Here is a 16540-nt window from a genome sequence, read left to right as displayed (position 1 = left end):
AGCGGAAAACATGGATACATTGCACTTGCAGTATTTTTATAAACCAATAAAATCTATTTTCCATTCATGAGTTTTCACCTACACAGAGTTTTTTGTGTGTGCACACATGATTCAGAAAGTATCTGACAGAAGATGAACACTTTAATAATATTTTCTAACATTTGTCTTAAATTTCTGTTACTGTGTTTTTCCTGAAGTTTACCTGTAAAACTTCACCTTACACTAGTTCTGGTGGCCCTTACTAAGCAGTTTATTACACCTTTCCCCAATTAGTCCATTCTAGATAGACTTGGCCATCTCTCAGTTGCCATTGGAGTAGTAGAATTTCTGATAAATATTAGAGAAGATGAATGTACAGCAGGTACGTTGCAATGAGTAACATTTGCTGGATTCAGTACCCCTAAATTAGAAAAAGATGTGACCAGATCGTTCTGTAGAAATGAGAGAACGAAGTTTCTAGGGTGGGTTGGGTCCTGATTTGAACCTTAAAAATTTCCCACGTTGCTGAATCTTGGCTGTTGAATTCAGAGGTCTCCAACCCTGGAGTTGCTCTTTTGTTTTAGAAGAGCTGCTTGGATGTTCCACTCCTGTTGCAGCCCACAGGGGCCTGAAAAAAGGACCAAGACCTGGCCCAGCTTGGTGACTTTTTGCCCATTACCTTTTCTCAGTCATGTCCTTCTCTCCCAGCTGCACTCCACAAGATCTCTCCCTCTTTTGCTCTATTCCACTTGTGTGCTGTTTAAAATAATAGACAAGCAGTGAAACATTTGGGGATTAACTCCTGATGTGGTGATTTTTTTTCTGTCTTAGAATTTCATAGAGAGCTGTATTTACGTATTATTCTGTTGTTGTTTTGTGCTGTTTTCAGCTTTTCTTTCATGTGACATCTGTAGTATATTCACATTTCCAGGACTGGCAGAAATCATATGACAGGCTGTGCATTGTTGTAAGAATCTTGGATCATAACTATCACCAATCTGAAAACAATAAATAAATAATAAATGCAGTAATGAATGTGGCAGAACATAAAATGCACTGAAAAGCAAAAATTAAATGCAGATTTATTCTAATTTATCTCACCAGGAAAATGGTCAACAACAGTGCTTGGGGAAGTGTTTGCACCAGATCAAGATGACTGGGACAATAAAACATTTCTCTCTGAAGGGAAACTGCTCAAGTGAGGATTGTATTTCTGTCAAAATGAGTAATATTTATGCTTCTGTAATTATTTTACCATGTATTTCTCTGTGTTCAGGATTGCATAAAGCCAGGGTTATTGAGTGTATTAAGGGATGTACCTTCTCAGTGCTCTTTTTCTTTTTCCTTTGGGTAGCAAAGTATTAAGAAAAGTAATGCATAAAATATTTTTTCCAAGAGAATGCAGGATCACACCATGATGTTGATTTTTAGTCAGATGTCACTGTTAATTTATTTTAAAATGTGCATTCTGTAAGATCCAGTGTAAAAATAGGCAGAGTTTCCAATGCTTGCTCTCAGATAAGAGAGTTGATGGAATACAAATCCCAAATTTAAAAATAAAGAATGGAATAATTTCATCCAGAGTGGAAGGGAATTTGGTGATCTCCTTTGATGTCTAAATTTACAATTGCCTGTGAAAACCATAACTCAGATTAGTGGAGTTTTTTCTGTTAATTGAAATGTTGAATTGGACTCTTAGTTCCTACTTAGACATTATTTGTTCATATCATAAAGCGAGGTGGCTGATGGCAGAACTGAGTGCTGTTTGAAAGGGAAGAAATAGATGTGAAAGTGAATGTGAATTTTTTGTCTGTGCTGTGACTAAAAATTTAAAAGCTTTATGTAGCCCAAAATTAGACTGCCTTTCTGTCCATCAGCAGCCCCTGGGCCTGTTTCCCTGTTAAGAGGCTACTGTTCCATAATATTGGAATATTTCCATACTTGCAGATTACTTTGAGGTGTGAAATGAAGGTGCTGTCAGAGATTTCAGACAGACCTGTTCCAGACAGAGATGTGATAATCTGGAATAATTTGTGTGGTTTGTCACTTTCTGTTTCTTACCTGAGCTCACGGTGACTATGAAACCCTGGTTCAACTGCACACTGATTTTAGTCAAATTTGGGAAAATCTGAGTGGCACAAACATCTTTTTATAAGCTCTGCAAATTGTCATTTCTGAACTAAGGTGTTTCTGGTGCTTTTCTGAGGTTGTTGGCTAATTCCCATCACTTTTGATCTTATAACCTTCACAGTAACATTTAAGGCCTTCTGAATCATGTTAATGAGTAAAGTAAGTGCTCAGTTTTGATTTAATAAAGTTTCCTAATTAAAGGTTTCTGTCTAGTTCTTTCAGATTAAATCAGAGGACCGGGTCTTTGCTGATGGTGGATAATACTCCTCAGGGAATATACAACTTAAAGGTTAGAGTTTCTGATGGAGTTTGTCCTGATGTTATATCTACAGTACAAATCCATGTCAGAGAGCTGGAAAATGAAGCCATACAAAACTCAGCCACTGTGCGTCTGTCAGGTTGGTTTTATTTGCTGGTGAGAGTTTAGATCAGCTCCTCCTCTAACTGAATGATTATGTGGTGTATGTATTGTTATATCAGTACTTGATTTACTAATCACTGTAGGGCACTTTCTGGTCTGTTTCCATGTTGTTAAATACAAAAAATTGAGAAATTAGCCTGTGATCTCCCAGTATCTCATGTTTATCTGTTTTTGAATCCAAACTCAGATGTGACAGCAGAGGAGTTCATAAGGAGAGATGAACACGGCAAAACGAGACATGGAGAGTTCAAGGAGTTACTTTCAAAAATGTTTTCTGCTAAGCTGAGTGATGTCATTGTCTTCAGTGTGATGAACAGGGGTGGAAAACAGACAGATGTCAGATTTGCAGTCCGTGGTGGCTCAGCATATTACAGACCTGAGAAACTGCACGCTGAGATGGCAGCGTTTAAAAATGAGGTTTGTGCATCTATGGAATTCACCCAGGCTCTGAGTTTGGGGGGTGTATATCCCAAACCTCAGTGGAAAGATATTCTAGATCTACAGATAAGGTTTTTATTGCTTCACTCAGGAAAAAAGCACTTGTCAAATAAATGCTTAATTCAAGATTCCTCCCTTCTTTAGTCCCACATCTACAGTTATTGTATGGTTTTACTGACTTTTGTGGTTCAGTGAATATAACCACTTCACAGCTGCAGGAAGATGGGTCTTCAGATCTCCATTTCCATCATGGGACAGATGCCTGTGTTTTCTCCACTTAGTGTTTCATTGTGTAATCTGTCAAGACTTTTGAATGTGAAATAAGAAGAATCCCTAGAAGCCAAAGTGGTACTGTAGTACAGACAGTGTCTTGGAAATGACAGCTTTTTGGATATTTCAGGTGCTGATGGAAATCTCCAAATCATCAGCCTGTGTTTAGACACTCAGATTAGAGGCTTGATGCCACCTACATAGAAATTCTATTGCACAAAGAGATGACACTTCATAGAAAAAGCCCTGCTGGGAGGAATATGCAGTTAGAAGAACAGTTACAACAGATAAGTGAGATGGAGATAACCAATTCTCTGATTGCATTTAGCTGGATGACTTTAAATACGAAGTGACACCCTCCTCCAACTTTATTTACTGTTATAAGAGGGAATTTCTGATGTGCTGTTTGTGGCTCTGGGGCCATGTTTGGGTTTTATACATGGTACGGCTTACGGAGGATTTTTCCCAAAGAGAAAACAGCACTTGCCATTTGTGTGAATATGGTGGAGTTTGTCTGATTCTGAGAACAAAACAGGACTGTCTTAACTTAACACCTGCCTACATCTTGCTGTATCTTAAATAACTGTATGAGACTGTTCAGAGTGACCAAGTAGGAAATGCCAGAGACAGGGAGTATTCAGGAAGGGTAACAACTGCTTCTTTTGCATATTTATTGAATTACTGCAACAATAATATAGAAAATTCTCTGCCACAGTGCATGACATTTGTATTCCTCAGAGTGGTAACAAGAGGATTGCTTTACTTATTTTAATGAAAAAAATACGTTTGTATTAATTATATATCACCTCTCAGTATTTAATGAATAGGTTTGGTGAGCAATCACAAATAGTTTACAGGAAAACAATCATAGCTGGAGAATTCCTCCACTAGTTTTTGTACATATTAACTATAAATACAGAAAATAAGTAATTAGCACTGGAATTATTTGTTGAATTGCTACATAAATAGTATGTTTGCATTACCTCCTTGGGATATAGTTTTACAACAGCTATTTTTATTTAGCAGAAAAATAATCCATCCTCATACTTTAGACATCTCTGTCTAAATGTGCATTACAGACCCTTCACTAATGGTTATAAACGTGGGCAGCAGACACAGAACTGCATTGACAGGATGCATCATGTCATTATAAAGTAACTTTGTGCCCATGGGGATGTGATCATCAATACATGTTACTATATTTGAGGATATATGGACAGTTGATTGTAAAGGTCGGAGTTCTTACAGTGTGCATTGAGATGACTGCACCAGTGAAAAGATAATAGAAGCACTTTACTTACATATTTGTTTTGATCTTTTCAAAACTTATTTTTAATAAATATGCCATACATTTTATAATTTGAAAAAAAACCCCATATTAAGTATATAAAGACCTGGTGTTGTTAGTTTTACATTTGTATGCCTTAGGGGATGCCACTGTGGGAGTAGTGAGGTCTCCTGCATTCAGGTTCGGGTGCTACAGACACATCACTTTAATGTATTTGAATCACCAAACACAAATCAAATTCTGAAGCTTTCTAATAGACACCTATGCAAAATCCCCAAGCAAGTAGAAGGAAGAAATCTGTGCCAGGGAACAAACTTTGTCATAACTTAGTCCAGTGCTAAGGACAAAAAACCAGGAATAATGGCAGCTCTGTTCCTGCCTCAGGCACCCCATGAACAGCTGCTTCCCTTCCCTGTGCTCTGCTGGGGCTTCCTTGGTCTGTTTGGATTAGAAGGTGGGAACTGCGGAGATGCTATTTCTGCATTACAGACCTGTGTGTACACTGAGGCTCTGCTGTTTATTTGGGTACTTGGGCTTTCAGATGCAACCCCAATTAGTGATAAAAATGATGAATAGCAAAGATTAATGTAGCATAGAATGGAGCATCCAGGATGCTGAACTGACGAGGTTTTGTTTCAGACAGTTTGACGTTAAATGTAAATTTATGGGGCACGAATCATTAGACTGAAGCAGAGTTGCTGCAGAGTTGTCTTTTCAGGTCACTGTCTGTGGACATGATTATTGAAAGCAGCTCAGCCCTGCATGTTCCCATGTCTGTGTGCCTGTGTGTGAGAGAATGTAAGAAACAGTATCTGGGTGTTACTCCTGAGGAATTTATCCTGGCTTGAGCTGAAATTTGCCTGTTGCTATCAGGGTGCAGAGAGGTGTGACACAGATGACACAGATCACAAGGTGGAGTATCACTGCTCCCAGAGCTTTGGTCCTTGGAAATAGTGTTAGTAGGCCAGTAGAGATTTAACATGTTTGCAGTCAGTCATGTCAACGATTCAGTTTTTAGGAAATGCTGCTGTAATTTGTTTACAAAATTTTTCCTGTATTTTTTGGGTAATTTTGCTTTGTCCGTATACTCAGGGATGTTATTAAGAAACAAGAAACTAAAGCATTCCATGAAGTCTCTGATGGCTTAGAGTTTTCAGAGGTTGAGTGAGTAAAAGCCTTTGTTAGGATTAGAGTGGTGATGTATTAAACTGTATTTCCTCTTAGATCCAGTCAGCTTTGCAGCTGAACATCTCCCAGATCGATGTGGACGAATGCAGGAGTGCAAACTGCAGTGAGGGCTGCACAAACCACCTGAGGGTGGGCGACATTCCAACAGTGATGGACACTGGGAGCGTGTCCTTTGTCTCTCTCACAACCACCGTCCACCCGATCTGCGGCTGCTCCGCCCGGGAACGACTCCACCAGCCCTGCTCCTCCTACCCTCGGAGCCCCTGTCTCAATGGGGGCATCTGTACTGACACCTTGAATGGCTACAGGTGAGCACACTTGTATTGCACATTATCTTTTTCCTCCTGTTTTTAAAGTGACAGGTAGAGCTTACAAGATACAGGTCTAAAATAGTCAGAAAGATACTTCTGACTGAAGGAGAAACAAAAAAACCCACACTCACCCTGGGGCCTAAACAGGGTCTTTCCTAATGACCCTGTACTCCCCAAAGCAGTGGAAAAATAGTGTGTGAGTAAGAAGGAAAACTCTGGGGAAAACAAAATGCTGTGATTAACACGTCGTTTTTTAAGAGCATCTCGTTCAGTGTGAAGGAATGTGTGCCCTGGATTTTTTGTTTTCCAGAAGAATAATAATAAGGGTGGCTGTCAGAGGATATAGGAGTGAAATGTAGTTTAAACAGTGGGTAAGAGGGAGCTTGAAAAACATTAGATAGGAAACTTGTTTTGTTGTAGCATCACCTGGCATGCAGAAGTATTCCCTCTGTGAAATTATATTGGTTTATTCCAGCTAGGAATTAACCCCCCTGAGTTTTTAAATTGATGTTTGGTGTTCTGTGTTACTTATTTAGGGAAATAGTTCATTGTTCTCAAACACATGGCCTCAAAAATACTTTTTTTTTTTTGAGGGAGATAGTACAGGGAATAAATATGCTTTGTACTCTTAGAGTATTTTAATAATTGCCAAGCACTCCTGAGATTCTGCTAAAAATCTTTGTTCCACTGATATTTTTTTACTGTGACTTAAGTGCTGCTTTTGTTGCATGTAAAATTAAAAAAAAAAGTTGAACATGGGGGAATTTTTACTATTTCTTTTGTTTATGATCTTTCAGATGTCTTTGTCCGGCTTCCTTTCATGGACCAGAGTGCCAGCAGACTAAGCACAGTTTCCATGGAAATGGATATGCATGGTTTCGTCCCATCAGGCCTTGTTTTGAAAGCTCACTCTCTCTAGAGTTTATTACTGTGGTTCCAGATGGACTTTTACTATATAGTGGTCCTTTATCAAATCCAGAACCTGGGAATACAGAAAACTTCATTGCAATAGGTACTTCTGCAGAAGTGTGTGGAAAAATTAAATGTCTTTGAGAATGGGTTGCCTGTGAGCAGTGTAATACTTAGTCTGTGAATTCTGTCCTTTCGTTTAATGAGATAACTTATTTTCTGGTGTGAAAATACTTTAAATCATTTCCTGATAGGTCTTTTCTCCTTTGATGTCTATTTCTGTAGCCTGCACCTATGGCTTTAGGTCCGTTGCAGAGTTGTAGAAATGAAGGGGAAAGCAAAACAGATTGATACATGTGTAAAAAAAATAATCCACCTAGAAAAACTGTAGTGCTATAAAGGAATTTAGGTACTTTGAAGACAGGTATTACCTGATTAATGTAGTCTTAGTCGCATGTCATTCTTATCTAGTTTGGTGAGAAAATAAATCCACTTAACCTGTCAGTTTTGGGGCAATTTTACACTTTTTTTTGCACAGGCAGTGATTTAATGCATGAATCCAGCCCCACATGCCACACAAGTGTAGAACTCAGTGCTTTAGTTGACACAGATTTAAAAGGTTACTACTGCTTATTTTTTGTGGATTAATATACAAGATGCACAGCATGGTTGGCATTTTTTATTTTCCCAATTAATGGAAAGGTAATATTGTTAATAATTTACCTTTTTTTTTTGCCTTTCTTTGCAGTTCCTTGTAAATTTGAGTTGAAGGTGGGAGTTAAACCTGCATGTATTGTTTAGAACATCATAAAATTGCAGATTGCTTATCAGGAATTAGTTTCAGTGTTTTGACAGAAGTGGCATAATCTAAAGTATAAAAATAAGTAATATACTGAATGAGTATTTCTGCATAGTGGAAGTCCTAGAATATAATTCTAGTTATTTCTGTAGTGAACCCACTCTACATGACCAGCAATAACCATTAAATCAGTACAGTCACTAACTGCTGACATATCCAAAATGGAAGGATTCTTGTTTAAAGCTGAGTTTAATTTCTTGCCCATGTTGTGTTAGAACTCTCCAGTGGTATTCCTGTGCTGAAGATGAGCCACGGCTCAGGCTTTGTGGTGCTGCAGTTTCCAAGCCATCTGAATGTAGCAGACAAGAAGTGGCATCGACTAGAAGTCAGAACCAATGGTCAGGTCAGTTTGTTTGGGTTTTTTTTATTCCACAGCAGGATATTAATATTTCCAATAGCATTCCTCTGTGTGGAAACAGGAGGGTAGAAAGAACAGACTGGGTAATTATATATATATTGTTCTACCTGTCCTTGTAGATTTGATGAATAATATAAATTTTGGGAAGACCACATTGTCAGTTCCAAATCTACCTATGTTGTAATTTATATTCTATGTTCAGAAGAGTCTTTCTGCCTTTTTTAAGTTCTACAGCAGCACACATGGAATGTGCACAAAAAGTCAGTTGTGATTTGCACATGCAGTGCACACATTTGGACACTGGAATCTATGCACAAAAAGCAACAATTATTTAATTTGCAAATGCAGTTACATGTCTTGTGTAAGTGGTTAAACTGTTCAAAAGCATAAATAAAATGCAGGGTTAAGTTCCTTCTTTTGCAAAATGGTTCCGTTTTGACTTTACTGGTTATTGCAAGAGGGAAAACAGAACGGGGGGAAAAAACCAACCGTTTATTGAATTTTGTGGAAATGGTTAATTCAGCAGCCCTTGTTTTGGCACAGGATGTTCGGTTCACTCTGGATCAGTGCAGTGCAGCTGTTGTCTCGGAGATAGAAGGAGTTGGCAAATGGTTGTCCACTGAGGATCGTACAAACTGTGAAGTGTTTGGGTCTGTCCCACGAAGAGCAAGGTACATTTCCAGAGACTCCCTGAAAGACAGTTGGTTCTAAGGCCTGTGAACATTCTGCCTATCAGATTGAAGCCCGAGTTGTTAATCACTAGGAGCCTAAAAGCATTTCCTTTTCTCTAGGACCCTCTAGGCTGAGCCTGGACCTTAAAGCACTAAATAAATTTTAAGAAACCAGTCTTCCCCTGAGTAGTGTTGCAGTACTAAGTGACAACCCCAGAACACTGTGGGATTGATGCTGGAGCTCTTCTGTACCATCCTTTGCCTGCAGAATTTCTCACTGTTTATCAAGTCACTGTGAGCCTGCTCTTGAAAACCTCCTGAATTTAGGCCACTTGGCTTTGTAATGGCAGTAACTGTATCCTCAGCCAATCTGACTGTCTGATTGGGATAAGTCTGAGGGCTCCTGCTGACGGCCTTGAGTGAACATCTTAAGGCAGACTAACACCTTGGGGTCTCTGGCTGATCCAAGACTCCTGCCTGTATAGCAGAGCCAGAGGAAGTGCACATGTATCCATGCTGTTCCCAGCCTGGTGCACTTGTGCAAACTGCTGATCCAAGGCTGCTGCTGATGTGTCTGTGATCCTGTACTGAAACAAAACCCACCCATGTTTGATTTCCAGGGAAGTAGTTCAGCCAAGGAGCAGTAGTGACTGGGGTGGTTTAAATTGCTTGTACTGTTGGGTCAGCACTTAGCCTCAGTTAGAACCAAAAAAGTTGGAAAATTTGATTCAAAAAGCAGTTATTACATTCAATGTATAATTCAGTCACAGAATTGTAGAGTGGTTTGGGTGCAGGGTGGACATGGACCAGCTGGGAATAGTCCAGAGAAGAGCAGTGACTGTAAACAGCTTGTCTTGAGAGTAAGATCTATCAAGAATGAAGGAATTGAGGTCAGTTAAATGAAAGAAGGGAAAACTGAGGAGAGATATGATAAGTCTCAGCGTATATAAAAGAATGGTACAAAGAGGATTTAGACAAGCTCTTCAGTACAGGGCCTTAAAGTTACAGTGAGGAATATTCAGGTTACATTTTAGGGGAACCTTTGTACAAACAAAGATACTTGAGCTGTGGAATAGATAGTCCAGCAAGTGCTCTGATTAGCAGTGGGATTAAGCCTTGTCAGCAGCTGTATGGAGCCCTCCTGATCATGAAAGAAGCACACAAAAAGGGTAAAATATAAGAAAAAAATGAAGAAAAAAATTGAAGTGATAACTCAGGGAAAAAGGAACTGTGAGGACTAAACTATGTGGAATTCTTTGGCTCAGAGAGCTGACTGGGAGACACTGCAAAGCCTGGACATGTGTATCATACCTTTTAGACCACATGGACCCACCAACTCTTGGGTTTCTGACCTTTAGTGCACACAGAACAGTCTTTTTGGTAGTATTCCTACAGCATAGGATGACTGTGCACACACAGAGCACTTCAAGGAGAATATGGTGTCTGGAATATCACAGCTGTTTCTGATGTGAACATAAACATACCTGAATTGTAATAGTGTCCCACAGTAAAACTTCCAGCAGATTTCACTGTCATGTTTAAAAAAATACCCTTTATTTTGAAGGGCCAGCTTCTACTCACTATTTTAGAGAAAGAGGAAGATAAAGTAGTTGCATTCTGCTGTGATTTTATAAAGCCCGTATTATTTGGAAATGCAGTGTAGGTATTTATTTATCTGCATTGTTATGTAATGCTTCTGTTTGAAGGTAGATGCACATCTGTTTTTATTATTTATATGATTTTTAAAGGTATTTGAATGTGAACCATGTTCTGCAGCTGGGTGGTGTAAAAGAATCGTTGCCATATTCCTACCCACAACTGCTACACAAACATTTCTCTGGTTGCTTGCGCAATTTCATACTGGATACTCAGGTAAGAGCAGTGTAACATTTGCTTTAGCGAAGGAGCAAATCTCTTTATTAAATTTTTGGGAGATTTGTATTATTCCTGAAACTTCTGCTTCCATTAATCCATTCAATGCCCATGTGAGTCACTGTAAAATACAAGAAAATTCTGGATTTTTCTGTCATAAATAGAATAAATTATAGAATAGAATAAATAGAACAAACTATCTTTAAAATGTACTTCTCAATTAGGAGCAGATGTATTAATGAGTCAGGAACTGTGTGTTTGTTTATCCCCTGCTTCATGCAGCTGTTTTCCAAGCTTCTTTACACTTTCAGGGAACTTCTGAATGGCAATTGTATAATGGTATATTTATGCCAGCTGTCTGCTTTGTTTGGAAGTATTAAGGGCTTTTGCTTTCATAGTCAGTCGAGTTTATTCAAAGGCAAAAGATGCTCTTGATAAAATAAGTCGAAGTCTGAATGTCAAAAAGCAAACGTAGCAATTCAGCAGTGCAGATGAGGATCAGGCAGTGAAGTGGTGCAGCTATTTCTGTTCAAAATGAAGCATAAGTGTTTCTTTGGTAATATTTTGGTGTCACACAATTTTCTCTTGAAGGTATATGACCTTCAGTCTCCTGCAGAGTCCCTGAATAGCTTCCCTGGCTGCACGCTGACAGATGAGAGCTGTGAGACCATGGGATCCTCTTCCTGTGGCATTCACGGGAGGTGTCTTGGTGACTGGGGCTCGTTCTCGTGTCACTGTCTGCCGGGTTACCACGGTTATCGGTGTGACAAAGGTGAAGCCTGTTTTTCTCTTTCATTATTGATAGGCTGCTAAATTTTACAGTACAGAAAACTTCAAATATCTGAAGGTAATGATTGCTGAGGCGGTTCCTTAGGTTTACACTGTGTAAAGCCATGTTTCAGTGTAGTTGTTGCCTGTGATTGTTAAAAATTTCTCTTCTACTTCCCTTTGAGAAATGACTTTCTCTCTATTGGGTTATTTCTTTAATCCATAGGGTGTTTGTGCAATAACTGTATAATGGAGACTGCATGACAAAAAAATTGTGAAAAAAAATTATTTGACTTTATCACAGTTTTTTGATTTGCATCTCTTTTCACTTTCAGAACTATGTAATAACCTAAAAACATGAGTGTGCCAGTACCACTTTCTGTGCAGAATTAGAACCACACAACTGAAAGTAGAAATCACTGCTCTCTTGGTGTCAGGAAGGGACTCTGCTGGCTTAAGGATCTGTGCTTTGGGAATAGTAGGACCTTTAGCTTTCATGGAGCCACAGTTTGCAGCAGAAAGACAACTATAAAATAGCAGGTTGTGAAATTTGATTGCGGTACTTAATACTTGGTCTGCAGTCTCTTGTCTTGGTCAGAGCTGCTGCTTTCCTGCTGTTGTCCCATATGAGCACTGTAAGGAGGAGCATTAGCAGGATCAAGTCAGGCAGGAGAACACCTCTTTACAGAGAAAGATGAAGTGGGAGGGTGACTGGGGAAGCTGTGGAAATAATGAGGGGGCATGTCCCGAAAGACAAGCTGTCTCATGGATCCAGGCTGTGCACTGCAATTGTCTCCTTTTACTTTCAACACTTATTATGACAATAAGGGAAACAATGATATTTTCCTCTGCTCACAAAAAGGTTTAAAGGTTTTTATCCCTTTTAGCTGCCCAGGAATACACCTTTGAGCCGGGGGCTCACATCCGGTACCAGCTCCCGGTGAGCGTCTCTGCCCGCAGGACGCTGTTCCAGGCCATGGTCCGCACTCGGCAGCCCGACAGTGTCATCACCAGCATGTTGTCTCGGAGGAAGGACGAGCACATCACCCTGCAGGTGAGCCAGGCACCTGAGACAGCAATAGCAGGGAGTTACATCAATGCCAGTCACAGTGAGCTCAGACAAACATTAGCTTAGGAGTTGGACATAGAACAAGAAACCTTACGCTGAGCACAAACACTTTGGAATTTGTTTTATGGATACACACAGCTCTGATCTTTTGCTTGAGATACTGACTGCACAACTGTGGTATCCCATTGGATTTGAAAGGAATTTATTGCCAGATGCAGTGAAATACAGTTTCTGTACACACCAGGATGAATAGAGTGTTGTCCACTGGTGTCCCACTGAACCATGTGGCTGATTCTGTGTGGTTCAGACTCTGCCAAGCCAAGTGCCTGTAGCAGTTCTAATGCTGGCAGGCTCTCAAAATGACAACCTTTTCATTTTACACATACTACAGAACGAGTCACCTCTTCAGCTAAGTTAGTTTGAGCTGTCAGTGTAGCTGTGATACAGCCATTTGAAGAACCCCATAAATCTGTGCAAGACAGATGCAGGGTACAATTATTCTGAGTGGCTTAGATACTACTGTGAGTTCACTGCTACCAATATTTAGGTTGTCTAGTTCAGTAGCACCTGTATATGCAGTGTAAACATACCCTAAATTTAAACAAATGCTTTAAGATTGAAGTTACAGGTCAATACCAAATGTCAAGGAATGACTTTTCTTTCTTGCTGTTTATTAATTATCCACAAGCTTGTCCAGGGACTCTTGGTGGTCTCATACAACCTGGGTGATGGAGACTATTCTGTAAGCCTTCCCTCCTACCACATTGATAATGGTGAATGGCATCATATCACACTGGAGAGAAATGAAAATGAATTTACTCTTCGCCTTTATGAAGGAGGTGGGAAGAGAGAGATTATGAAAGCAGAAGGATTATACAAAGAGATTGTGATTGACCCCAGCAGCTTGGTCCTTGGAAACACCTATCCATTCAATCAAAACAGGAGTTTTCAAGGTAGGAATTCTTGATCTCACTGTTCAGAATATGGACCTGTAAAAATGAAGGTTACATGGGCATTTTGCAGGAAGCTTTCTTGTTTATGGAGATCCCAAAGTACACAGATTTCATGCATGGCACTTTGCAAAAGGGACAAATAAGCTGTTCTGACTAGGAAAAGGTACAGCAGGGATGTACAGCATGCACATATGGTCAGCTACTGGACTTGGAACAGAGATGGGTCACCTCTTCACTTGGCTGCACACACCAAACTGGTTTATTACCTTTGCATTACTGGATTTTACACTCAGTCAAAGCGCTAACTAAAATTAGAAATGGTTTATTGAATTAGAGCTAACAGTCTGAATTTTTAGCAACTGAGTGGACAAAGTCACCGTGTGTGTTAAAAACAAATCAATTTTCAGCCTGGAAATTGAATCAAAACTTTAGCAGATTCAGTCAAAAAATTAAGAAAAATGATATGAATGTTAAAGTAAATTCAGTCCTGGATTTAAACTTTGGTAGCCTGGGTTCTTTGTTAAACATAAGCTGCCAAATCTTACAGCTGCTTCACATCCTTCTTGCTGAATGTCTTCTAAAACCATCTCTTTTTGCCTTGCTTCAGGATGTATGAAGGATGTCAGATTTAACAACTACAGAATCCCTCTGGACACTCAGGGGAAGGAGCTGGTGTCAGTATTGAGTGCCCAAGGCATCAGAGAAGGCTGTTCTTCGGAGGCCTGTAGGAATAACCCTTGTAACCAGGAATTTATTTGTATTGATTTGTGGATGATGCATGAATGCAGGTAATTGGTGGAAATAGAAGCACAAAGCCCTGTAGATTGAGGTGGGAAAGGGTGAGTGCTGAACTGCAGCTCGAAGGCTGCCATTGGCAATCTCATCAGATCAGTGGCACACAAAGCTGGATGCCTGCACAGACAGCAGGTTACTCTGTCCTTACAGGCACCACCCTCAGCTGGCTCCAGGGATTCTGTAACAATTTTGGCTTCCTGCCTCTTTGGTTAGCGTCTGACATCTTACACTGTCTCAGGCTGTCACCTCTGTTCCCTTCCAGGCCACTTGGGCTGTGTCAGAAACGTTGCACCATTAAGCTCAGATTCTTGTGTGTGGCTGGGGCTGGGGTCAGGACTCTAATTCAAGGTAGTTGTGCTGTGCAGATGTACACTTTTCTTATATACACACTTCAGTGTTTCCATGCATTCCTGACTGCCACTGTCCACACAATCGGAGTTTCCTTACTTTGGAAACACAAAGAACATAGCATAGCTTGTCCTGCCTGGCCAGAGCTGCAGACCCTGATCCAGCTGTTTTTCACAAGGATAATCTTGCAGAAACCAATGGAATACCCAAGTTCTGAAAGCCCCAGACAAAAGGGTTAGAAGTTGTGGAGCTCATTATTGTATGGCTGCTCCAGGAAACACCATAATCCCATAATCATTTCACAGAACTCACTCCCAGTAGCTACTTCAGAAACCGTACGTAGAGTGTCAACAACTGTTCTGAAATCTTCAGCGCTGTCTTCCACGCCTGCTTTTCTCGAAGTTTAACGGTGTAACTTGCCCTTGTTCTCTGCAGGTGCCCGCGGGGGCACATGGTGGTGGAGAACGCGTCGGGCCGGCAGTGCGTGCGCACGGCGTGCGCGGAGCGGCCCTGCCACTACGGCACCTGCACCGCGCGCTCCCCGGCTGAGTTCCAGTGCCACTGCCCCGACGGATACACCGGGCGCCACTGCGAGGTCACCCTGGCCATCTTCCACAAGGACACGGGCCTCAGCTTCAGCTCCCTGTTCGCCATCTGCGTCTGCTTCCTGGCGCTCTTAGGTAGTTACGGCAACTACGTCTTGTATTACCTTTGGTGAGCTCACCTTTGGTGTCCGTCTTGTCCTGAGCTCTTGTCATCTCATCCTCCTGCTGGAAAACTCCATTTCCTCATGGAGACTTGACTCTGCCTTCATTTCTTTGCCATGATCCCGGCTCTGGCAGTAACTGATTGTTCATCCCCGTGTGCACCCATCGCTAAGTGAATCAACGTTTGTGAGCTGTGGGAAGTCTCTGCAGTTTTTTTTTCTGCACATTTGCACTTCACTTCTGACGAACTGTTCAGATGCATAATTGGAAGGAAATGCAACTGAACAGCAAGAGTGGAAATTGCTACCAGATAAGCATTGTTTAAAATACTGCTGAGCGTGAAACAGATTTTTCAATGCAGGAGAAACATACAGTAGGAACATACAATAGGAATACACTCCGTCAGGCAGGAGCAGACTTTGCATCTTTCCAGTTGTGTCCCAGCTCCTAAACAGCTCCTTTTGTCTTCCTCAGCCATTTTCAGGCTTAGGCATTGAATCTCAAAAAGAAGAGGAAAACCAGAAGGATTTTTACTAGTGAGGAGAGATCATATCTTTGAGCCTTTCTTGTTTAATCAAATGTCGTAAAAGTTTGCCTGAGTAAGGACACAGGATTTTTCTCATGGCTTTTAGAGTGTTAATGCTGTTTCGTTCAGAAGTTGTAGTAAGAGTATGGAAATGTATTGTGGACTCTCTGGAATCCATCTGTGTAGCTACCTGAAATGCCATCATGTTCCTCAACTCTGCTAGATACTATGTTTGCCATGCAAATATGAGCAGCAAATTCGTGGGAAGCTAAGTGGTATCACAGCTTTTGGAATCCCAGATAGCTGAGGTTGATAATAGATCATTGTTAGAGGGCATGGACCTCTGTGTACCCCAGTTTCAGTCTCAAGGGTCATTTAGATGCTGCTCCAGACCTTCTGCCATGTGGATATTCTGTAAGAGATTCTAGTTTCTTTAATTCACTGCATTGTTATTTTATGGTATTCAATGCTTTGAGGTCTTACTATGAGCATTTATCAATTTTTATAGAGTTGGTAACACTGTGATACACAATTTTCAATTTATATTATGTTCATTATCTGATGTTGGAGCTTGTCAGTGTGTAAAATGCACCTCAGCATTTAAGAAAAACGTTTAAATTCATGAATGCTAAGGCGAAATGTGCCTGATCTTTTTTTTCTAGTAAAACATCTAAAAGTGA

General features: G+C 40.4%; 1 protein-coding gene across 1 annotated transcript in view; it reads left to right on the top strand.

The window, feature by feature from the left end:
• The window catches only part of LOC113974496 (neural-cadherin-like), a 56140-nt gene extending 39600 nt beyond the window's left edge, over positions 1-16540 (top strand). The window contains exons 19-31 of the mRNA XM_027697661.1: positions 1084-1177; positions 2323-2507; positions 2718-2947; positions 5751-6022; positions 6823-7037; positions 8009-8136; positions 8695-8822; positions 10571-10694; positions 11286-11466; positions 12350-12516; positions 13220-13484; positions 14092-14272; positions 15063-16540. Coding sequence (XP_027553462.1) covers positions 1084-1177; positions 2323-2507; positions 2718-2947; positions 5751-6022; positions 6823-7037; positions 8009-8136; positions 8695-8822; positions 10571-10694; positions 11286-11466; positions 12350-12516; positions 13220-13484; positions 14092-14272; positions 15063-15345 — 2453 coding nt within the window. The 3' untranslated portion in view covers positions 15346-16540. The remainder of the gene's footprint in view (positions 1-1083; positions 1178-2322; positions 2508-2717; positions 2948-5750; positions 6023-6822; positions 7038-8008; positions 8137-8694; positions 8823-10570; positions 10695-11285; positions 11467-12349; positions 12517-13219; positions 13485-14091; positions 14273-15062) is intronic.

This window comes from Neopelma chrysocephalum, unplaced genomic scaffold (assembly GCF_003984885.1).
Source record: "Neopelma chrysocephalum unplaced genomic scaffold, ASM398488v2 Primary Assembly neopelma1_121, whole genome shotgun sequence".
NCBI lineage: Eukaryota > Metazoa > Chordata > Aves > Passeriformes > Pipridae > Neopelma > Neopelma chrysocephalum.
Note: the sequence above shows the minus strand (reverse complement) of the source record. Positions and strands in the feature narration are given on the sequence as shown.